Genomic DNA, 24,796 nt, shown 5'->3' on the forward strand with positions numbered 1-24,796 from the left:
GCCTGAATCTACCCTTAAAATGTTATGAAGCAGCAGGACCAAGTCTGAGTCCAGTGGCACTTTTAAGACAGAGAAGGTTTAATTCTGGGTGTGAGCTTTCGTGGGTATGCACACTTCTTCAGATCTCTACTCCCCGAAGTGTGCATGCACACGAAAGCTTATACTCAGAATTCCTCTACCTCTTCGAAACCCAGCTTGTACTTCTGGTAGTTCTCTATCCACGTACTGTTGAAGCCTAGCTTGTAGGATCTTGAGCATGACCTTGCTAGCGTGTGATATGAGTGCAATTGTGCGATAGTTTGAACATTCCTTGGCATTGCCCTTCTTTGGGATTGGAATGTATACTGATCTTTTCCAATCCTGTGGCCACTGTTGCGTTTTCCAAATTTGCTGGCAAATGGAGTGCAGAACTTTAACAGCATCCTCTTCTAAGACTTTGAATAGCTCAGCTGGGATACCATCACCTCCACTAGCTTTGTTGTTAGTAATGCTTTCTAAGGCCCATTTAACTTCACATTCCAGGATGTCTGGCTCGAGGTCAGTGATTATACCGTCGTGGTTGTCAAGGACATCGAGGTCTTTCTTGTATAGTTCTTCTGTGTATTCTTGCCATCTTTTCCTAATCTCTTCTGCTTCTGTTAGGTCCCTACCGTTTTTGTCCTTTATCATGGCCAGCTTTGCATGGAACGCTCCCTTGATTTCTCCAATTTTCTTGAAGAGATCTCTAGTCCTTCCCATTCTATTGTTTTCTTCTATTACTTTGCACTGTTCATTCAGGAAGGCCTCCTTATCTCTCCTTGCTGTTCTCTGGAAATCTGCGTTCAGTTGGGTAAATCTTTCCTTTTCGCCTTTGCCTTTCGCTTTCCTTCTTTCCTCTGCTATTTGTAAAGCCTCATCAGAAAGCCATTTTGCTTTCTTGCATTTCTTTTTCTTTGGTATGGTGGTGATTGCTGCCTCCTGTACGATGTCACGAACCTCTGTCCATAGTTCTTCAGGCACTCTATCTATCAAATCCAGACCCTTGAATCTATTCTTCACCTCTACTGTATATTCATCAGGGATGCGATCTAGGTCAAACCTGAATGGCCTCGTGGTTTTCCCAATTTTCTTCAGTTTAAGTCTGAATTTTGCAATGAGTAGCTCATGATCTGAACCACAGTCAGCTCCAGGTCTTGTTTTTACTGACTGGATAGAGCTTCTCCATCTTTGACTGCAAATTATATAGTCAATCTGATTTCGGTGTTGCCCATCTGGTGATGTCCATGTGTAGAGTCGCCTCTTAGGTTGTTGGAAAAGGGTGTTCGCTATGACCAGTGTGTTCTCTTGACAAAACTCTGTTAACCTTTGCCCTGCTTCATTTTGCTTTCCAAGGCCAAACTTGTCTGTTATTCCGGTTACCTTTTGACTTCCTACTTTAGCATTCCAGTCCCCTATGATGATGAGGACATCATTTTTTGGTGTTAGTTCTAGGAGGTGTTGTAGGTCTTCATAGAACCGGTCCACTTCAGCCTCTTCTGCATCAGTGTTTGGGGCATAGACTTGGATTACTGTGATGTTGAATGGTTTACCTTGATGTTGAATGGTTTACCTTGGAATCGGACAGAAATCATTCTGTCATTTTTGAGATTGTATCCCAGTACTGACTTTTGCACTCTCTTGTTGACTATAAAGGCCACACCATTTTTTCTACGAGATTCCTGGCCACAGTAGTAGATATAATGGTCTTCTGAGTTAAATTCGCCCATTCCTGTCCACTTTAGTTCACTGATTCCTAAGATATCGATGTTAAGTCTTGCCATCTCATTTTTGACCACGTCAAGCTTACCTTGATTCATAGATCTTACATTCCAGGTTCCTATGTAGTATTGTTCTTTGCAGCATCGGACTTTCCTTTCACCATCAGACACATCCACAACTGAGCGTCCTTTTGGCTTTGGCCCAGCCGCTTCACTCTTTCTGGGGTTACTTGTACTTGCCCTCTGCTCTTCCTCAGTAGCATATTGGACACCTTCCGACCCGAGGGGCTCATCTTCCGGTGTCATATCTTTTAGCCTTTTGATACTGTCCATGGGGTTTTCTTGGCAAAAGTACTGGAGTGGGTTGCCATTTCCTTCTCCAGGAGGAGAATACTTCTAGTTAAAAAACAGATGAGTTTCTTTTGTTCTGGATTTGGATGGGAAACCACCAAGAAAGTCTGGGTTTGTTACACAGTGGTGCTTTTTTTTCTTGTTGTTCAGTTGCCAAACATCTTGTTGTGCTCCGGACTCTCTATACAGGGGTATTAAACACAGGGGCTGGAACCCTCCAGGACTCTTACCTGCCCATAAGCAACTGGTATGTATGGAAATGTAAGGTAGCCCACCCCTTTATGATATCCCTAGTCTGGCATATGATGAAATACATTTACTGGGGCTTTTGTGGGTTCCCCAGTAAATTAGTTGCTTCCACCGCTAGGAATGAATTGCTTTTGTTTGTATTTTGAGTTACAAATAAAATTGCGACTTGGGTTTGCCTGTGTCCTTTATAAAGTTTATATTTCTGGTACCTGGTGTTACCTTTTGTGGCACCCATCAGGTTGCAGACAACCTATGGTGCCCCCCTGGTGGGGGTTTCAAGGCAAGAGACATTCAGAGGTGGTTTCCCATTGCCTGCCTCTGAGTAGCAACCCTGGGACTTCCTTGGTGGTCTCCCATCCAAGGACTAACCAGAGCTGATCCTGCTTAGCTTCTGAGATCTGATGAGACTGGGCTAGCCTGGGCCGTCCAGGTTGGGGGACACAGAGTCCACCCTCCAAATCTGCCTTTTCCTTCAGGAGAACGGATGTTTCTTCCAAGGCTCTTTTTGTAGAAAAAGCCCAGCAGGAACTCATTAGCATAATAGGCCACACCCAACAGCAGAAACTCATTAGCGTATTAGGTCACACCCCTGCCAGCACAGCTCATTAGCACATTAGGCCGCACCCCCATGTTACCAGAAGTGTGGTCATCCAGCCACACCCACCTTTTGCTTGTTATTCTGTTTACCTTGTTGGTTGTCCAAACCCAGGGCTTTTTTGGAGCAGGGACTCCTTTGCATGTTAGGCCACACACCCCTAATGTAGCCAATCCTAATGAGTTTCTGCTGTTGGGTGTGGCCTGTTATCCTAATGAGTTCCTGCTGGGCATGGCCAACTTGGGAGCCAGACGGAAGTCCGTTCCTGTGCGTTCCTGCCCAAAAGTAGCCCTGGTTTTACCTCATGTAAGTTTTACCTCATGGAAGCACAGTCTTTTCTCAAGATTATTTATATGCTGAGGTGTGAAGGGAGTTAATTTATTTGAAATTTGTCCTCCACGTCTTCCAAGAAACTCAGTACATGGTGGGACCCAGAAGTGAACGCAGGCCTTCGACATCTAGAAGACACACAGCGGGAAACAAGTTTGCATTTTCCCTAATATAATTACATTTCAGCTGTTTCCACGCTCACCCATATAGTGATTTTTTTGCTAGTATTTAATTTATCTATTTTGTTTTTCGAACTCCTACCCCGCCCTCCCAGCCAAAGCTGGCTCAGGGCAGCTTACATAAAAACAAATAAGTTACGTTAAAACATAAGTTACAATTAAAACAATTCTAAAACCATAAAAGCTGCGGTTGCTCAAGTGGTTAAGACGCTGAACTGCAAGCTGTAAAAAAGGTCAGTAGTTCAGCAGTTTGAGACCCGGGTTGCCGCATGACGGAGTGAGCGCCCGTCTCTAGTTCCAGCTCCTGCCAACCTAGCAGTTCGAAAGCACGAAATTGCAAGTAGATAAATAGGGACCACTTCGGTGGGAAGGTAATAGTGTTCCATGCGCCTTGGTGTTTAGTCATGCCCCGGCCACATGACCACGGAAACGTCTTCGGACAGCGCTGGCTCTTCGGCATTGAAACGGAGATGAGCACCGCAACCCTAGAGTCGGACTCGACTGGCTTTCGAGCAAGGGAACCTTTACCTTTAAAACCATAATGAAGTGCTAGTTGTCGTCGTCGTTTGATGGTGGCAGCCATTCTTCAGTGTTCTTCACTCACAGTCGGCTCACAGTGTTCATTTTGGATTGTCCTTGCAGCGCTTGCTGTTGGTCACAGTTCCAGGGGCCCGGGGCCCTCTCGCATTCACCATCCATCATTCACTATTGGTGGCAGCGGCAGCTCCCAAAAGCCTGGTGGAAGAGCTCCATTTTACAGGCCCAGCGGAACTGTAGATGGTCCCGCAGTTCCAGTGCTGTTTGATTCCAGTGCTGTTTGAGGGAGCGGCTCTGAATTCATGCAAGGGAAAAGGAGACATCCTGGGAGTGCAGCGCTGCCAGGGAGAAATGCCTCAAGGGGTCTGGAACGACTCCATCCTGTTAGGGAAAAAAATGAGAGCGTTTTCACACCGCTGCTCACCCAGAATTTTCTCAGTTGCTCAGACAGCTCTGAAAAGAAGGAGAAGGGAAAGGGGGAGTGCCCTTAAAAATATTGCACAAGGAAGGTCTCAGTCTGCAGAGGCAGAGTGACCCCTGCACACAGCCAATTTCTTGCTGGGATACAAGGCCTGCAAAAAAAAGAGTTCAGGTTTGCAGAGGCGACACCACATAAGGGAACAGCCTGGTCTGTCAGCGTAGTGATCGTTGTAATTTAGAGACATGTCCTTAAGAATATAAGAGAAGCCCATGCAGGATCAGGCCAATGGCCCATCCAGTCCAACCCTCTGTGTCACACAGTGGCCAAAACCCAGGGGCCATCAGGAGGTCCAGCAGTGGGGCCAGGAGCCCTCCTACTGTGGCCCCCCAAGCACCAAGAATACAGAGCATCACTGCCCCAAACAGAGTGTTCCACCTATGAGTTGTGGCTAATTGCCACTCAAGGACCTGTGGCTCAATATATTTATCCAATCCACTCTTGAAACTTTCTATGTCTGTAGCCACCACCACTTCCTGTGGTAGTGAATTCCACGTGTTCATTACTCTTTGGGAGAAGAAGGACATCCTTCTATCTGTTCTCAGCCTACTGCTCATTGATTTCATGGAGTGCCCACAAGTTCTTGTATTGTGAGAAAGGGAGAAAAGGACTTCTTTATCTATTCTATCCCATGCATAATTTCATAAACCTCTGTCATGTCTCCCCTCAATCATCATTTCTTCTAAGTTCTAGCTTCAAACCATTGAACCCTATCAGAGGTGGAATGCCAAACATATTTGAAGGAGGAGTAGAAGCAGCTAAATATTGTGGATAAAAAGAGCTCCAACCAAGGATTTGAGCCCTGAAGCAACATTACCAAGTTCCCACCGGCAAAAGGCCCTTACCCATGTCGATACTGGAAGAAAGACTCATAAAGCTGCCTTATACTGAATCAGACCTTTGGTCCATCAAGGTCAGTGGCTCTCCAGGATCCCAGGTTGAGGCCTTTCACATCACCTACCGCCTGGTCCTTTTAACTGGAGAGGCCAGGGATCGAACCTGCGACCTTCTGCATCTCCTCTATTGCCTTTGATATTGGGCACAATTCTGTTTGCCAGTCGTAAGAGCACTCATGAACACATGAAGGGGCCTTATACCGAATCAGATCCTTGGCCCATCAAGGTCATTATTGTCTACTCAGACTGACAGTGGCTGTCCAAGGTCTCAAGTCAAGGTCATTCAGAAGAAGGAGGAGGAGGAGACTGGATTTATACCCCGCCCTTCACTCAGCGTCTCAGAGCAGCTACCTGCTCTTTCAAGAAAACTCAGAGAGAACTTGTGACTGACCCAAGGTCACACCAGCAGCTGCAGGTGGAGGAGTGGGGAATCAACCCCGGTTCTCCCAGATTAGAGTCCGCACTCCTAACCACTACACCAAACAGGTTCTCCAGTTCTTTTAGCTGGAGATGCTGGTGATTGAACGTGGGACCTTCTGCGAGCCGGGTCACGTTCACAGAGAAATAGCCTTCCGGTTAAAAGGGCGCCTTGCTTTACAATGAAATAAAGGGGTTAAGGCCACCGACTCCCTGTTTCCTAGAGCAGCTCCAGATACTTTGGGACCAGCCGAGCGATCACTTCCTGCCCCGCCTACCGTGGGAAAGTAGGGTTTAAATTTCCCAGGCGCTGCCGCGGGATCGGGAGCGGTTTTGTTTTATTTAAAGGGAGGGGGGAAATCAGGTGAGTGCGGGAAGGTAATTTAATTCAACTGCCGGAGGGGGGTGGCTTTGTTCTTTTCTGTATGCCTTTGACAAGTGTTAGGCTGGCAGCAATTGCATAGATGAGGTCTCACTCCATCATTCCTATGCTGGGGGAAGCTGTGCCTGTTGGATTTCTGCCTGTGGTGGCTTTGAAAATTACCGGTCAGACCACGCAGGCGTAGATCTCCTGTATCCTACAGCAGCCAGTCAGATCTCTCCTCCTCCTCTTAGCAAAGCGAAATCCTCTCCCAGTATCTTCTCCTGCAGCAACTGAAGGTCAGGGGTACGCTGCCACTGAACATGGAGGTTCCGTTAGCCATTACAGCTCGCAGCTATGGGTGGATTTACCATTTAGGGTGGCCTAAAAACGGAATAAATTATAATAGTAATAATAATCTACGAATGTGTCTAATCAGTCAGTGAGGTGTCCTGTTTAGAGAGCTGTGCTGAGATTTCAAATCTCCGCTCAGTCATGATGACTCCCACTGGGTGAGCCTGTGCCAGGCGTTCTTACTCAGCAACCCTACCTCACAGGGTTGGTGTGGGAACAAAATGGAGCTGGAGAGAGCCATATAAGCAGGAGCAGGGTAAAAATAAAGTAATGATGGTTCTAACGATGTCTGATTCCAAGCTAGTGTGGTCTCAGATGCTAAGCAGGGTTGGCCCTTGCTAGTGCTTGGATAGGAGACCACCAAGGAAGTCCAGGTTTGTTCTGCAGAGGCAGGGGATGGCAAACCACCTCTGAACGTCTCTTGCCTTGAAAACCCCATGGGGGGGGGGTCGCCAGAAGTTGGTTGTGACTTGACAGCACATTCCACCACCAGGCTTGTGATGTGGAACAGAGCCAGTTAAGTGTGCAGACTCTAATCTGGGAGAACCGTGTTTGATTCCCCGCTCCTCCACTTGCAGCTGCTGGATGACCTTGGGCAAGCCGTAGTTCTGCCAGAGCTGTCCTTGAAAGGGCAGTTCTGGAAAGAGCTGTCTCAGCCCCACCCACCTCACAGAGTGTTTGTTGTGGGGAGGGGAAGGGAAAGGAGTTTGTAAGCCGCTCTGAGACTCTGCGTGAAGGGTGGGGTATAAATCCAATCTCTTCTTCTTCTCATAATCAGGGGTCATTTTGTAGAAAAAGAGGTGCAGGAGCTCATTGGCATAACTCATTAGCATAACTCATTTGCATATGCCACACCCCCTGACATCACCGGACGTGTGTCAGAAGGCAACACCCCCCGCTCAGGCTCCACTGGACTGTTTTGGATTGCTAGCTATTGGGGGGGGGGGGGGGGGACAAACGCAGATAGTCTCGCAGAGGAGGGAGAGCTTGTACCTGAATAAAACTTGGTCTTAAAGGTGCCACTGGACTGTTTTGGGCTGGGGGGGAGGCTCTGCAGCTTACCTGGCTGCTTCTTGCTCTGACCTGAGAGCTGCTGGGAGCAGGGGGTGGGGCTTGCTGCATGTGCCCGCCCCCTGGCCTCTTTACTGCCGGAACTCCGCTCCTGTGCGCTCCTGCAGGAAATGACCCCTGCATAAGTTAATTGCACCCTGCCTTCCTCCTCAGTGGGACCCAAAGTGGTTTGCATGGTTCTCCTCTCTTCCATTTTATGCTCACAACAACCATGGGAGGTTGGTTAGACTGAGAGAGTGTGGCTGGCCAGAGACCTGCCGTGGAATACGTGGGGATTTGAACCCAGGTCTCCCGGATACTTGAGAGTCCCTTGGACTGCAAGAAGATCAAATCAGCCAATCCTAAAAGAAATCAACCCTGACTGTTCCCTGGAAGGCCAGATAATGAAACTGAAGCTTCTTTGGCCACCAAATGAGAAGGGAGCACTCACTGGAGAAAACCCTGATGCTGGGAAAGATTGAAGGTCAATGAAGACGGGGACGGCAAAGGATGAGATGGTTGGACAGTGTCATAGATGCAACGAACATGAAATTGAGCCAACTTCAGAGGACGGCGGAAGACAGGAGGGCCTGGCATGATCTGGTCCATGGGGTTGCGAAGAGTCGGACTCGACTGTGCGACTGAACAACAACAAACTCCCGGATACTACTCTAACACTATCTTTTTGGTATTTTTTAAATATGTGTGTGTGCACGTGCACACTTGGAAGTCATGGTGACCTCTGGTGACCGACTGCGTGTGCACCTGGAAGTCATGGTGACCTCTGTGGTGACTGACCTCTACTGGGGGGCCTGGAGGATATTCAGAGAGGTGGCTGAATAAAGCCTGCCCCTGCCTCCACACTCTGGGATTCCAAGGAGGTCTCCCATCCAAGTCCTTGCCAAGGTCGGCCCTGCTTAGCTTCCGAAATCTGATGAGATCGGGCTTGCCTGGGCTATCCGGGTCAGGGCAGTACTCTTCCAACACTCTTGACCATTACACTACCCGATTATGCTTTGTGTGAAGATGAACTTCCACTAGGCCATCCTGAATCTATCATCCATCAACTTCCTGGGGAGTCCCTGAGTTTCAATGTTTTGAGAGAGGGAGAAAAAAATCCTCTCTAGATCCACTTTCTCCACCCGATGTGTCGTTTTGTAAACCTCTACTGTGTTCTCCCTTAGTTTATTTATTTGTTATAAAATATAATATAAAATAAAATATAACAGCAATCAAATATCATAAAACTTTTCAAACAATTAATTAAAACTACAATATAACTCCCAGACCAGTTGGCTTAAAAGACAACCCTTCCTTATCCAGTGCACAGCCAATTTAAATGGTTCTCTCTCATAAAGTGTGATGATGGACTTAAAAGGTAATTAAATGGTGATTAGCCACAATTACTAAATGGAACCTCCACGTTCAGAGGCAGTATACCTTTGGCACGTCATGGGGGGCCAACGGCGGGTGGAGGGGTGTGACTTTCATGACTTTCTTTAATTGGTTTAAATATTTTACACATATTTATATTTTAAATGTTGTTTTCATGGTTGAAATGTTTTCAATGTTGAGAAGTTTTAAAGTTCGCCACTTTGGCGACTGTGATTTGAGTGGAAACTCAGCATAGAAAAGTTTTAAATTAATTATTAGTGTTTGAAATTGGATTTTAGTCTGTAAACCCTTCTACCGATTGCAAATATGTGTGGGTTTATGACACTTTGCACGTGTTCAGAAACCTTTTGGGGATATTAGCCAGATAAATGTTTGGATTGTTTCTAATATTTGTTAGAAAAAGGCCATTTTCTGCTGATTATCATTGAGAATACTGATCTTCTCTTCCAGATCACTTGCATGCCTGGAATCCTTGTGTCATCATAAAGAAAATCCTGCCAAATTGGCGGGATTATCTGATAACATCAGGTCTGGCCAGCTGTTGCCCGGGAAAGAAAATGGCTGCCGAGCAGCACGATGTGCTGCCTTTGGGTCTCCAGGCAGGAGCTGGGGTACGGCCAGGAGTGAAAATGGAGAATCTAGACTCCGTGACCCTTGAAGTAGGGACTGGAAAAGGCCTTCACGCAATGCATGCTGGGAACATTGGGGGATTCTGGGAAAGAAACACACCAGGCCATGTAAAACGGGAGAACGCGAAGCCCTGGGAAGCCCAGTTGCAAGAATTCCTGAGGGCGATGGAGGCCTCTCAATCAGACAGGAGAAATCCACACCAGCTAGGGGCGACTGTAAGAGAGGCTCGGACTGTTCTGTCCCGTTTTGCGGAAACGTCTGACGCCAGGCAACGCTCGAGAGGACAGAGGCTGACCCAACAGCTGCTGGGTCTCAGCAGAGATGCCCAACGTGGGGACAGCAGCCAAGAAGAGGGTGGGAAAGTGAAGGAGGAAATCCTGGAGGACGACACCGTCAGTGCAGAAGCGCAATGCCGACGCTTCCGGACATATTGCTACCAGGAGGCCGAGGGCCCACGAGAGGCTTGCGGCCGCCTCTGGGAACTTGGCCATCAGTGGCTCAAGCCGGAACAACACACCAAGGAGAGAATCTTGGAGCTGGTGATTCTGGAGCAGTTCTTGACCGTCCTGCCCCTGGAAATGCAGAAGACTGTTAGGAAAGGCGGGCCGGAGACCTGCGCCCAAGCGGTGGCCCTGGCTGAGGATTTCCTGCGGAGATGTCCGCCTGAAGAGAGGCAGGAAGAGCAGGTGGGAATGTCTCATCTTTTCAGTCATGAGGGGTTCAGAGACAGACCCATGGGCTCGAATGAGCGGGTGGAATACTGATGTGGAGCACACCTCTTCAAGCTGCATTACTTTTGGAATGTTTCCCCCATGTATATTTTGAAGTCCTCCCGCAGCTAGAAAGCTAGCTTGCAGCCTACTCCATATATTCATGAGCTTGTTTTCTGTAAGTGGGGAGCTTTCCTCTCTACACAGGGAACAGGCTCATAGCTACAGTGGGGCATTTCGGGGCCCGGCCCCCTGTCTTCCGGCCAAGCCCCTTGTCTTCCATGCAGCCTCCAGGCCTCCCAACTCTCTGGGCCACCTAGAGGACTCCCAGCTCCCTGGGCCACCTGGAGGACTCCCCACCACCGCCCCTTCCCCAAGCGCAACTTGTTTCCCCGCATAGGCAAGCAGACTGCACAGTTTGGTGTAGTGGTTAAGTGCGCAGATTCTAACCTGGGAGAACTGGGTTTGATTCCCCACTCCTCCACTTGCACCTGGCTGGATGACCTTGGGCAAGCCGTAGTTCTGATAAGAGCTGTTCTTGAAAAAAGAGAAGTTTCTGTCAAGAGCTCCCTCAGCCCCACCTACCTCGCAGGGTGTCTGTTGTGGGGAGGGGAAGGGAAAGGAGACTGTAAGGCGCTCTGAGACACCTTTGGGTAGTGAAGGGCGGGGTATAAATCCAATCTCTTCTCTTCTTCTAATCTGGGAGAACCGGGTTTGATTCTCCACTCCTCCACTTGCACCTGGCTGGATGACCTTGGGCAAGCCGTAGTTCTGATAAGAGCTGTTCTTGAAAAAAGAGAAGTTTCTGTCAAGAGCTCCCTCAGCCCCACCTACCTCGCAGGGTGTCTGTTGTGGGGAGGGGAAGGGAAAGGAGACTGTAAGGCGCTCTGAGACACCTTTGGGTAGTGAAGGGCGGGGTATAAATCCCATGTCTTCTTCTTCTCTTCTGCAAAAGTGAGTTTTTTAAATTTTGTTTTTATTTTATTTTTTTATTTTGTGACATCCGTGCCCCCTGACTTATTTAAAGCCCCCCCCCCGAATGACAAAATCCTGGCTATGGCCCTGACAGGGAGTATTCAGATTGGCTATCTAATTTACTTTTTTTTTACCTGCTCTGTCTCCATGGAGACCAGAGCAGAAGACGTGGTTCTCCCTTCCCTCATTGGGGGAGGTGGGTTAGGCTGAGGGAGTGATAGGCCCGAAACGATTCCAGTCAGACGTCTGGTCCAAGGTGTCTACCACCACCATATCGCCAGCTCTTTTTGCCTCATGTGTCAGTTGAGCCTCTGGTTGTATACACGGGGTCTGACCTGCCCCTTCAGTCCACCGGAGGAGAAATGCAGGCCCTTTCAGCCTTTTGGTAACCAGGATGGAAAAGAAACTCAGCCCGATTCCTTCATCCATAGAGTTTGTGGGGCATGCCTCATAGAATCCAAGAATCCAAGAGCTGGATGGGGCCATACAGACTATCATACAGAGCCAGTTTGGTGTAGTGGTTAAGTGTGTGGACTCAAATCTGGGAGAACCGGGTTTGATTCCCCACTCCTCCACCTGCACCTGCTGATGTGACCTTGGGTCAGTCACAAGCTCTGGCACGGCTGTCCTTGGAAAAGAGCAGTTTGTGTCAGAGTTCTCTCAGCCCCACCCACCTCACAGGGTGTCTGTCGTGGGGAGGGGAAGGGGAAGGAGTTTGTAAGCCCCTCTGAGACTCCAAGTGAAGGGCGGGGTATAAATCCAATCTCTTCTTCTTCTTCTAGTCCAACCCCCTGCCCAATGCAGGACTAGCCTAGAGCATCCATACTTAGGAGTGGCTCAGTCTAAATTGTTGAGGGGTTCAGTATTCAATCTGTAAGTCTTTTTAAGCATCTAACGTCCCTCCAGTTGTTCTTGAGCAAGTAAGATGCCCATTGTGAGTCGATAGTGTTGCCAGGTCTCCTACAGTGGAGGGAGATCTGTCAGCAAGCCCAGTCACTGCCTGCCAGTGGCTGAAATGCTGGCAGGGGGAAAGGGGGTAGGGCTTGCACCGGTATGCAGCGTCGTTACAGCAAAACCCAGAAGTGACAACATGACATGGGGGGTACTCTATGATTTGACAAAAACTCTGTGGTTTTAATAGAGATGTAAAATTTCCGGAAATTTTGAAGCTCGGAAAACCCCCCGGGTTTTTTCCGTTTTTTGGGGGGGGAAACGGAAATTTTTGGAAAAATTGAAAAAAAAATGCTACATTAGCATTTCTTTTGTCTTTTCATTCTGTTACTTTAGGAACATAAAATATGACTATGGACATTTTTACTTGGCATGAAATTATCACAACTAGCGTATTAAAAATATAGTGTATCCAAACAATTATTACAAACAGGAATACCCATCCACATTGCAAAAACAAAACTGAAACTTTTTAATTTTCTTCTGACAATCGCACCTCCTAAAGGAAGAAATGCATCTTGTTCTTGCATTGGAGAGTTCAGTTTGTAACCTAGGACTTGCTTGTCCTCAGTGCACAGAAATTAGATCAATCTGAAATTATTTGGAAAATATTTGAACACCTTGTCTTAAAATATTTTATTCATCATGTTAAAATAAAACGTTCCATAATCATTTTTTTTCTTTTCTTTTTTCAATTCCCCCGAATTTTTCTGGTTTTTTCCCGGGGCCTTCACATCTCTAGGTTTTAACCATAGAGAGCTCTTTGCAAATCCTAGATTGTCTCCCCCAACATCAGGACATCACCTCTGGTTTTCACCAAGTGTTACATCATGATGCCGGCATGCCTGCCCCCTCCCCATCTTTCCAAGGGTTGCAGGCCGGAGCCTGGCAGTGCTACGAGTCGACCAAACCAGCTTGAAACTGCAGTTCAAAAATTAAAGAACAGCTTTCCTTCCTGACTCTCTTGGGGAAAAACTTCGAAGCTCAGTAGCTTCCCAGGAAATATCTGCTTTTTAAGCAACAGTTATCACTTCTAGATAGGCCAGTAGATTCTTACGGGAGAGGTAGAGTAATCGCTCTTCGGCAGAGATGCAAACTCTAACTCAGAGCGAATGTGGTTAGAATAGACAACAGATATAAAAACGTAAGGAGAGCCCTGCTGGATCGTACCAGTGGTCCATCTAGTCCAGCATCCTTTCTCACACAGTGGCCAACCAGTTCCTCTGGAGGGCCAACAGCAGGGCAGAGAAGCCGAATCACTCAGACACTTTGATTTGCTGTGGAGGTCACCTTTCCCTTTTTTCCAGGTGTCAAGGCCATTCAAGGATGGGGCGGCTGGTGTTCCTGAAGTGGAGGGGGCCCCTTCAAACCCCTGGCAGTGCCCGCTCTTCAGAGAAATCAAACAGGAAGGTGACAGAGACTCCTCCTCTCTGGGTAAGGGTTCCCTTGTTCCAACCATTACAACCATGTTGCTTTAACTGTAGTGGTTTATTCACAACAACGCTCGATGTTGTACAGAACAAAGTCTTTGGCTGAGTGCTGGCAGGGCCCAGCGGCCTACTGACTTATGAATTGGGAAGTCCCTTGTTTAAATCTTGCCGTCCTCTAACTTGAGTTTAGATGTGCTCAACCTTGGGGGGGGGGGGGTTTCCACCCACCTCCGGTCTGCCTTGTGAGGTAAACGGCACTTAATCTGGAGGAAGCCTTCAGACTTGAGCAGATGGGAAAGGTGGGGAATGAATGAATAAGTAAATAAATGCCGTTTGCTTAGTGGAGTGGTAAGATAGGGTTAGGAACCACCCCTCTAATCAGCTTTCCAAGCAGCCTTCAGCCAGCAGTTTGCTCTCAACCTCATGGGGTGGATCCACTCACGCACACACATCCCCAACTGCCTTGTGAGGAGAACAATACTGTGGTACTGTGTGTAATAGTTACTGCAGGGCAGCAGAACTGGAAACATTTGAAACACTTAAGATCGATGGCAAGGTTAATCTGTTTAACTATTTTGACCTGCCAGTTTAACCCATCACCCCTCCTCCTGTTGCTGCTATCATGTTACGGGGCTGAAAGTTTGCTTTATGGGGGGGAGGGTTGTGGGTGCCCCGGCATATTTGCGTACTGTTTTTATGGCTCCCATCTCTAGTTCCAGCTCCTGCCAACCTAGCAGTTTGAAAGCAAGAAATTGCAAGTAGATAAACAGGTACCACTTCGGTGGGAAGGTAACAGCGTTCCGTGCGCCTTGGTGTTTAGTCATGCCGGCCACATGACCACGGAAACGTCTTCGGACAGCGCTGGCTCTTCGGCTTTGAAACTGAGATGAGCACCGCAACCCTAGAGTCGGACTCAACTGGCTTTTGAGCCAGTTTACCTTTACCTTTACGGCTTTTTAAAGTGCTCCTTTATTATTTTATTACACTGCTTCCCTTGTGAGCTGTCTCAGGCAGATCTTTGGAGATAAGATCTATGCATTTGGTAAAATAACCAATGGTTCTTGCCTTTTTCCATTTTAATCTTCACAGCCATCCTGTGAGGTACTTTAGACTTGGGAGAAGAAAAAGAAGAAGAGTTAATTTTTATACCCCACTTTTCTCTACTTTTAGGAGTCTCAGAGCAGCTTACAATCACCTTCCCTTCCTCTTCCCACAACAGGCACCTTGTGAGGTAGGTGGGGCTGAGAGAGTTCTGAGAGAACTGAGACTGGCCTGAGGTCACCCAGCTAGCTGCATGTGGAGGAGGAGTGGGGAATCAAACCTCGTTCTCCAGATTAGAGTCTGCAGCTCTTAGCCACTACACCATGTTGGCTTGCACAAGTGACTTATTTTTATAACTGGAGGTGGATGTGAACCCAGCCTTCTCCACTCTCACACTTGGTGTGGTGTGGTGGTTAAGGGACTCGTATCTGGGAGACCTGGGTTCAAATCCCCACTTGTGCCATGGAAACTCGTTAGGTGACCTTGGGCCAGTCACATGCTCTCAGTCTAATTTACCTCATAGGGTTGTCGTGAGGATAAAATGGAGGAGAGGAGAGCGATGTTAGCTACTTTGGGTCCCCATTGAGGAGAGAGGTAGGGTGCAAAGAAATTAAATAAATTAAATCATACCATTACACCATCTCTTAATTTACAGTTTTAGCTAACTAATCAGTAAGGATAAATTTCAGTAGATTTCAAAAAAATCCCAGCGTAATGCAAATGTTGACCTTAACTCATCCCCACCCCCTGTAACTCCAGTTTCCTTTCTTTTCCCTGCTGATGACAGATCTTTCTGTTATCCCAGCCAATCAGCATTCATGATGTGGTTGCCGTGTAGCCAATCAGATGTGTTGCAAGGATGACTTCACTGAAGGCAAATGAAGCCCATTGAGGGCCGATCAGTATTGCCCTTACTTTCAATGGGCAGATGCTTCCATCCCACAGGCAATTGCTTTATGAAATCTACCCAGACTTTCAGCTCATCCGACATTTCTTAGCTTTTAAAAACAATATTTTGAGGGCTTCTTAAATGTGGTTTGCTTTTGATTTTAGGTCAGCCTTGTTCCTGGGTCTCGTTGAAGGTCCATCTCGTCTAGCCTCCTGTTTCTCACAGTGGCCAACCAAATGACTTTGAGAAGTCCCATGTGGGGAACAAAAGCAACAGCCCTTCCCTATTGGTTGCCACTTACCAATGGGTATTCAGAGGGTGTGGTCAGACGGCGTGCTAGGAGCGGTTTAAATTGCTCCGGCCCCGATGCATTTTTTTTTTACCTGGAGAATCGCGATCACATTCACCTCCTTGCTCCGGATTGCTGCGCAGCCACATCGCTCCCCGCCGTCCACTCGCGGGAGCCTGCATCGGTGTTGTTTCTCTCTCTCTCAGTTTGGGCATGCGCACAGGCAGCCATCTGTAGAACTAAAATTTTGCGTGTGTGCAGAACAGTGATTTCCACTGCAACCCGACTGCTGTAACACTTCCCTTTAAACTTTAAAGGAACACTTCCCTTTAAACGTTTACCACGAAAATGGCCTCAGTGAGATCCCGAACTCGTCTAAATGCTGAAACTAGGCACCGTTTAAACATTGTTTTTAATAATGCGATGGCGGACACACCGCCAACGCTTTTTTTAAAATGGCGGGCGAAAAGCGGAAGCCTCAGGCAGCTTTCGAGCAGGGAAACTGGAAGTGGTTCGACACCGCAGGAGCGATCAGACCTCAGAAAAGTGCGGCTGGAACCGGAGAATCCGGAAAACACCACTTGGGGACCTGGTATCAAAATACTCCGGGTTAAAGCGGTTTTGAGCCGAAAAGCGACAGCTGGGGATGGGAGGCAGATGTTGACTGTGTGATCGCGCAGATAAAATCTGTTTCTGAGGCAGGCCGAAAGCAGACTAAACGGCCCTTCTGACCGCACCCAGAGATACACTGCCCCATGACATGGAAGCATGTGGCTGGCCACTGTGGGAAACAGGAGGCTAGGACCTGCCCCCTTTCCACCTCCTTGTGGGGCAGTGAGAAACATGGAATCTGAAGTGTTACCGCCATCTGAGAATGTTCTTATCTATGGATTATTTATTTTTATTATTTATGAATTTTTATCATTATGTCAGTGTTTATCACCCTGAGCCGTGTGCATTCATGGGTAGGGCAGTCTATAAAATAAAATTATAAATATATATATTTTTAAAAAATACCTCACAAGGCGCCTGTTGTGGGGAGAGGAAGGGAATGCAGTTGTAAACCACTTTGAGACTCCTTAAGGTAGAGAAAAGTGGGGAATAAAATCTACTCTTCTTCATCTTGATGGACCTTTGGCTTGATTCGGTAGTGTTTTTTTTTAATATTGTTAAGATTCCCATTACGATTCTCCCTTTTATTCTAGTGAGAGATGGGCAGGAGCGGAATCAACCAGAAAAATTGCAGAAACTGGAACCACGGTGGCTGTTTTCAGGACGGGCTGGACACAGCATTCCTTGGCCCGATCGAGGAGACGTTTCTGCAAACCGAGAGGAAACGTACCCCGAGAAGAAGGGGGGAAAGTTCATTAATTCCCAGGGCAGGTACGTGGAACTTGAAGGCAATATGGTCCAGCTAACGATCCCCTCGGGAGAGGTGCAGAAGACGGGAAACGAGAGGGAGAAAGCGTGCGTTCACTGCGGGAAGGACTTCCAGCTGAAATGTAACCTTCAGGCCCACGAGAGGACCCACACGGGAGAGAAGCCATACAAGTGTTCGGTGTGCGGGAAGGGCTTCAGCACGAGAGCCTACCTGGTCACTCACGAGAGGATCCACACGGGCGAGAAGCCCTACCAGTGCTCTGACTGCGGGAAGAGCTTCTGCGACAACTCCAACCTGATCGTGCACAAGAGGACTCACACGGGGGAGAGGCCGTACAAATGCACCGACTGCGGGAAGAGCTTCCGGGAACGGCCAGTCCTCATCCGGCACCAAAGGATCCACACAGGTGAGAAGCCGTACAAGTGCAGGGACTGCGGGAAGAGCTTCAGCCAGAGCTCGGGCCTCCTGGTGCACGAGAGGACTCACACGCGAGAGAAACCGTACACGTGCACCGACTGCGGGAAGAGCTTTGGGGGCAACTCGAACCTGCGGGTGCACATGAGAATCCACACGGGAGAGAAGCCCTACAAATGCTCGGACTGCGGGAAGATCTTCAGTGACCGGTCGCTCCTGCTTAAACACCAGACCGATCACCAAGAAGGAAAGAGCTAAGCACAGAATGTGGAGCTGTCCAGATGGTAGGGTACTTCTGCACTATTTAGCAACCCGAGAACATCCAGGAACATGAAATTCAACCCCCGCCAAGTCAAGACCCACGCTGATGACCAGTTGGGTCCCCAAAAAGGACAAACTATTGCATGTAAGAATTTGATTGCTCCTTCACGCTTCCATTGGCATTTGGAGTGGGTGGGTAGGGATGTGTCTAGTACCATTCTAGGAATGTGTTTATCTATGCTTGCACAATGTAGGCTGTAGGATATAAAACTTTAGTCCATATATATATATTACCACTGGAGGAGAAGTTGGGTTGAGTTCAGCTTCGAAGAAGAAGAGAGAGACGAGATTGGAATAATACCCCGTCCTTCACTACCCGAAGGAGTCTCAGAGCAGCTTACAATCTCCTTTCCTTTTCCCTCCCCACAAGAGACACCCTGTGAGGTAGGTGGGGCTAAGAGAGCTCTTTTGGAAACTGCTTGTGAGAGATCAGCTCTGAAAGAACTTAAGGTCACACCGGCAGGAGTGGGGAATCAAACTCGGTTCTCCCAGATTAGAGTCTGCGCTCCTAACCAGACTGGCTCTCTTTGCTTAGTCTGTAGCAACTCTGCATATGGACAGCTTACTGCAGCCTTTGCTCTATATAATTATTGAGAGGCCCTAGCACAGTGGTTGGATTTTTGTCATCTCCCATCAGAAAGGATCTCGGGGTGCTGCGCTGTGACAGTGACCTTTGCCTGACACCCTTGGGAAATGTGCCTGCAGGCCAAAAAAGGTGCCCGTAGGCTCAAAAAGGTCGGGGACCCCTAGAATAGACAACATTGGGCCGGGTGTATCAGCAGCCTGACTCGATAGAAGGGTATTGTGATAGGTCCCCATCAGGATACTGTGTTCTGGGCAGGGGCTGCAGCCTATCCTTGTTGTTCAGTCGCACAGTCGAGTCCGACTCTTCGTGACCGCATGGACCAGCTCCCGCCAGGCCTTCCTGTCTTCCGCCGTCCTCTGAAGTTGGCTCAATTTCATGTTCGTTGCATCTATGACCTTGTCTAACCATCTCATCCTTTGGCATCCCCGTCTTCTTTGACCTTCAATCTTTCCCAAGGCCTATCCTTGGGAATCTCTAATTAACAGTTTGAAGGTAATTATGGCTGGGAAAGACCTGACACTACCTTGGAAAGTGGCTGATGAAGCAGACAGTACAGGCTGGATGAAGGAACAGGCTGATGCCTGGCGACACGTCCTTGGTGCAGAATAAACGTAAAGGCAGCCTATTTGAATAATTTGGGTAGTTCAGGTAGTTGACGAAAAGAGGCACTCAAAGGGGAGGTGACCTAGGAGTCACAGATAAGCCATTTTTTTCTAGTGGGATGTAATAACTATTAACATACAAAGCTATGGAGTCGAATCAACTCGTTCCAAAACATCTGTTCACACTTGGGAGAGGCTCTTCAGGATCTCAGATGGGAAGGGGGCCTCTTGCAGTCTTCCAAGAGCTTTTAAATAGGAGATGCATGGGGGAGGGGGATCAAACCTGGGAGCTTTGTACAGCTCCGTGACAGAGCACCGGCTTTACGTAAGGAAGTCCCAGGTTCGATCCCCATTGTGCGTCTCCTATTTTAAAGCTCTTGGAAGACTGCAAAAGGTGGGGGAACGCCCCGTCCAGGATGGCAGCCATCGGCCACTGTTAGGATTGCCAGACCACCTAGTGGAGGCAGGGGTCCCTCACCGCCATCCCCCGTGCCCCACTGCCGATCAGCTGGCCGGTGTGGGGTGGAATTACCTCAACAAAGAGGGAGGCCCAGCAGCTGCCCAGCTATTTGTCTGTGTCACTTCCTACGTGATGACGTCACTTGCAGGTTATGTTGGAAGTGACCTAGAGGAATCACTAGGTGTCTGCCGGGGGGCTCCTCCTGCTCCCGGTAAGTCCCCCCCATCCCCTTAGTTGCCAGGAAGGACCTGGCAACCTTACAGTAAGTATTTATGTGAGAGTAACTTAAACACCTTCTCAGTCTAACGAAAGGATTTTAATCTGACCAATTAATCATCTGATTATTGGAGCTGTAAAAAATACCACAGAAGTAAGGAGAAGCCGGAGGGGGAGCAAGTCCACAGAAGTCACTGTCCCACAAAAATAGTTTGCTAGTCCACTTGCCCTAATAATCCCTACGTTGTTCATTTGTGGCCTAAGATAATTCAGGAACGAACTTTTTCTACAGCTTCCTTGTCTGGTCTCCCGGAAAGGATTCCTGACTGGCCGTAGGCGAGTGGGCAAGAGGCTGTTTGCAAGCCTGTTAACAGCCAAAGCTGAAGATTTGGTGCCAGGTATTTAGGCGGAATTAGTTGTATGCTGCCACCCTAAAGAATCGCTGAGGCTTCTGTTATCGAGTCTGTAACAAGTAAGGTTGCCAACTCTGGGTTGGGAAATTCCTGTAGATTTGACGGTGGGGCCTGAGGAGGGGCAGGACTTTGGGGAGACATAATGCCATGCCGTCCCGTCTACAAATCCTCCATTTTCTTCAGGGGAACTGATATATCGAGTCTGGCGATCAGTTGTAATTCCACGACATCTCCAGGTACCACCAGGAGGTTGGCAGCCCTAATAACACAGTTCTTACTTCCTCTCTTGGAGTTAAAAATATGGATATACCCTGAATGTAATAATTTATCACAAAATACAAATCTGTATATACTAAAGAGTTATGATCTAGGGCTCATTCTCCCCCCCCCCCTGAGTTTTTTCAGCCGGTCTTCAAGGAATGGCTGTATAACGTCCGACTAACTTTGCTTCCAAGTAGCTATGCCATTGTAGTACTGAGGTAGGAGTGACAGTTGCAGGATACACACCTGATATTGTGCTGTTGTAATCGTTCACCCCTTGCTCGCTGGATAGAAAACTGTTCTTTTATCACCTTTTTAATTAATCCTGCCCTTTCTCCAAGTAGTTCAGGCTGGTGGATGCTATTCCTGCCTCCTGTATTTTATCCTTATAAAAACAACCCTGTGAGGTAGCGGTAAAAAAGAGCGAGAGTCCAGGAGCACCTTAAAGACTATCAAAACTTGTGGCAGGGGAGGAGTCACTGCTAATTTCTTCAGGTACAGCTAGAACGTGAGTCCAGATAGACTCAGATTCTAGCTGTATCTGAAGAAGTGAGCAGTGCCTCACGAAAGCTCCTCCCCACCACAAATCTTGGTAGTCTTTAAGGTGCTGCTGTACTCTTGCGCTTTTCTGCTGCTGCAGACAGACTAACACGGTGACCCATCATTCTTGACCTGTGAATAGGCTGGTGCTTAGATTCTCAGGGGCATGGGGGCCCATTGGGGTCAGGAATGTAGAGGAAGGGGGCTCGGTCCTCCCCAGGATAATTTCCCGCAGCTGCTATTTGCCCCATTGATGAAACTGGTCTCAGTCTGAGTCAGCCCCCAGCACCTGGGAAGCCTACGTATCGACTAGTTTAACCATAGAGTTTTGGCCAAATGCCAGAGTGTCCCCTGGCAACATACTGACATGACATCTGGGCACACGGGGATTGATGTGTGTCAAGATGCTGCCTACGTTCTCCTGTTTCCTGCCATTTTTTTCCACAGCCAGCTGGGGGGGGGGAGTGCCCAGTGCCCACTGGTGGTGGGGGATACCCTGCCCCAAGATGGGGAATGGCAACCCTGGGACTACCATTGCACATTTAGTTGACAGACCCAGCCAGTATATTATGTAGCTAGGCCCTTTAGTGGGAATTTGAGCCTGGATCCCTGATTCTAGTCCAGGATCCTCGCCATTATATGACACCAGTACTCCAAGGGAAGGATGGTTGCAACAGCGTAATATCCAAGGAGGTGTGCATCTAGTTTTACAGGATTATAGAATTTTTTTTCTAGGTGGCTTAACACCTGTATTAGATGTCCTTGGGGATTTCCCCTTCCTTTTTGTTGTTTAGAAAAATGTATTTATGGATATTCAAGACATACTGGATACAAATAAAACTTTTGTTTAAAGAAAACATTGAGTTTTGATGCTTTAAAAAAAATATCACAAGGATCCAATAATGTTAAGGGGTTAAGGAAGCCAATTTCCCCACCTCCCCCGTTTCTCTTTCTCCCTTCTTACTGGCTTCAATATTCTGTGCCACCTAGAGGTCGGTCCTTCCTTCCTTCCTTCCTTCCTTCCTTCCTTCCTTCCTTCCTTCCTTCCAAGAAACCCTATATCTCTGAAGAATCTCTTAAGTGACCCAAAACACCTTTCAAGGCTTTCGTCGACCCTGGGTTGCTCCCCTATTGAGCTGTGTTCAGCTATTGAGTTTACTGTTGTTAAGACAGATAATAGGTCAGAGCCACAGCAGCGGTGAGTTCCATAAGCTAACTGTACATCATGTTCCCTCTGGACTGGAGTCTTTTGCCAGTGGGAGGGAAGGTCTGTATCTGTTGCCTTGAGGCCAGATAGTCTTGGATGAGCCTTGGTGGCAATGGAAATAATTTTTATGTCGCTGGAAATCCACCATTGCCCCTGCAAGCCAAGAGTGATGGGAGCAAACTGAACTAACCCAACCAACTGAGGTTTTTTTGCAAGCAGGTGCCACACGGCGAATTTGCCGCTTGGAGTTCATGTGCTGGCAGCCCCCGCTTGCAAAAAAAAAAGCCATTTAAACGGAACCTTCCCTTTAAATGTTTTTTTGCAAGCAGGGGCTCCCCACAGATGAACTCCAAGTGGCGAACTTGGCGCTTTGGAATTCAGGCACACAGCACCCACATCCTGGGACTGGCGGCTGCCCCTTCCCCCTCTTGAGAGATTTAAAGGGCCCTCCAGCTGATTGACGGGCCACATGCTCCCGCAGATCATCGGGAGGGCCCTTTAAATCTTGCAGGTGGGGAGGGAGAGGGGCAGCTGCTGTCGACACTGTTGGAGGCAGGGCTTCCCCACCGGCCAACTAGCTGGCAGTGGGGAGGAGTCCGCAAAAGCGGGGGGGGGGGAACCCTGCCCCAACCTGGGGATGGCAACCCTACTCCACATGCACGACCTTATGTGCGCAGTGCCTGCTCCCCCATCAGATAATCCAGTGGCCTTCGGTCTGGGCCGGCCATTGCCACATGGAATTGGCACAGTTTGCTGACAAATCTCTGGCTTGAATTCCCAGCATTGCCCTGCCATGGATTGCCTGGCAGCCATGGTTGGCAGCTGCCGCTGTAGTACAGGTGTCTCCAGTTTATCGGGTTTTGCTTGGCCTGGGTCCCGCCGTACATGTGGCCTGGGACCCCTCTGCTTACACAGGCAGGGGGCTTAGTTCGACTTGTCTTCCCAGACCTTTTGCATGGTTGCTTGTGGGCAGGGGGGAGTTCGCCACACCCAGCCACTTTTATGTTTTTACCCCGGGGCCAGGGCTCACAGCATTGGCAGTGGGAGCGGGCTGTGGAAGGGGTTTGCCCCCACCCTCCAGGCAGCACAGGAGCATCTGCCCAGCGGTGGACTGCTGGCTATCCAGTCAGCCCATGAGGATTTACCTCTGCATCTCCTCCCAGCCCATGGGACTCCTGCGGTGAGGACCCACCAGCTCAGAGATTACCAGCTGCTGTCCTATAAAAAGTTTGTATCTCCTGTACCTGGCATTACGTTTTATGGTACTCATGGCCCGGCCCGACAAAGTCACATTTATGTCAGATCCGGCCCTTGTAACAAATGAGTTCGACACCTCTGGTCTACATGTTTTAAAAAGCTTCAGCTGCCTATTTGTATAGATTTAGTCTCTATTCAAGGGGTGAGATATTTTTCTCCTGCCCAGCTGGCAGCCCTTTTCCTTTCTTGACCAGGTGTCGTCTGACAAGCAACTCCTTATTTCTCCGGGCAGAACTAGACAGGACGGTGTCCTCGTGTCTGCTATGGAGGTGCTGCCGCCATCCTGAAATGGTTTTTTTAAAATTTAAAAGCACTTTGAAATTAGCATTTCATAAGAACATAAGAACATAAGAGATGCCAATGTTGGATCAAGCCAAAGGCCCATCCAGTCCAACGCTCTGTGTCACACAGTGGCCAGAAGTACCAGTGCCATCAGGAGGTCCACCAGTGGGGCCAGGACATTAGAAGCCCCTCCCACTGTTAAACCCCCCACCTCCAAGCACCAAGAAGACAGAGCATCACTTGCCCCAGAGCCCCTATTTATACCTTGTGGCTAATAGCCACTGATGGGCCTCTACTCCATATGCTTATCCAATTCCCTTTTGAAGCCGTCCATGCTTGTAGCTGCCACCACTTCCTGCGGCAGTGAATTCCATGTGTTAATCACTCTTTGGGTGAAGAAGTACTTCCTTTTATCCGTTCTAACCCGACCGCTCTGCAGTTTCATGGAGTGCCCACGAGTTCTTGTATTGTGAGAAAGGGAGAAAAGTACCTCTTTCTCTACCTGCTCTTTCCCATGCATAATCTTATAAACCTCAATCATGTCACCCCTCAGTCGTCGTTTCTCCAAGCTAAAGAGCCCTAAGCGCCTTAACCTTTCCTCATAGGGAAAGTGTTCCAACCCTTTTATCATTCGAGTTGCCCTTTTCTGCACTTTCCCCAAAGCTATAATATCCTTTTTAAGGTGTGGTGACCACCAGAACTGCACACAGTATTCCAAATGAGGTCACACACCATTGATTTATATAGGGGCATTATGATATTGGCTGATCTGTTTCCAATACCCTTCCTAATAATCCCCAGCATAGCATTGGCTTTCTTTATTGCAGCTTCCAGGTGGCGGCTGGAGATCTCCTGGAGTTATGACTGCTCTCCAGGCGACAGAGATCAGCTCACCTGGAGAAAATGGCCACTTTGGAAGGTGGACTCTAGGGCATTGTAACCCAGTGAGGGACCTCCCCTCCCCAAACCCCACCTTCCACCCCCAAAAGCTCCAGATATTTCCAAACCAGAAC

General features: G+C 48.4%; 1 protein-coding gene across 1 annotated transcript in view; it reads left to right on the forward strand.

Annotated features, from left to right (window-relative positions):
- The window catches only part of LOC107106595, a 450,486-nt gene that overhangs the window by 319,786 nt on the left and 105,904 nt on the right, over positions 1-24,796 (forward strand). Inside the window, 1 exon segment of the mRNA XM_015406776.1 lies at positions 17,339-17,850. Coding sequence (XP_015262262.1) covers positions 17,339-17,850 — 512 coding nt within the window.

The sequence above is a fragment of the Gekko japonicus genome, unplaced genomic scaffold (genome assembly GCF_001447785.1).
Source record: "Gekko japonicus isolate JY-2015 unplaced genomic scaffold, Gekko_japonicus_V1.1 scaffold542, whole genome shotgun sequence".
Classification (NCBI taxonomy): Eukaryota; Metazoa; Chordata; class Lepidosauria; order Squamata; family Gekkonidae; genus Gekko; species Gekko japonicus.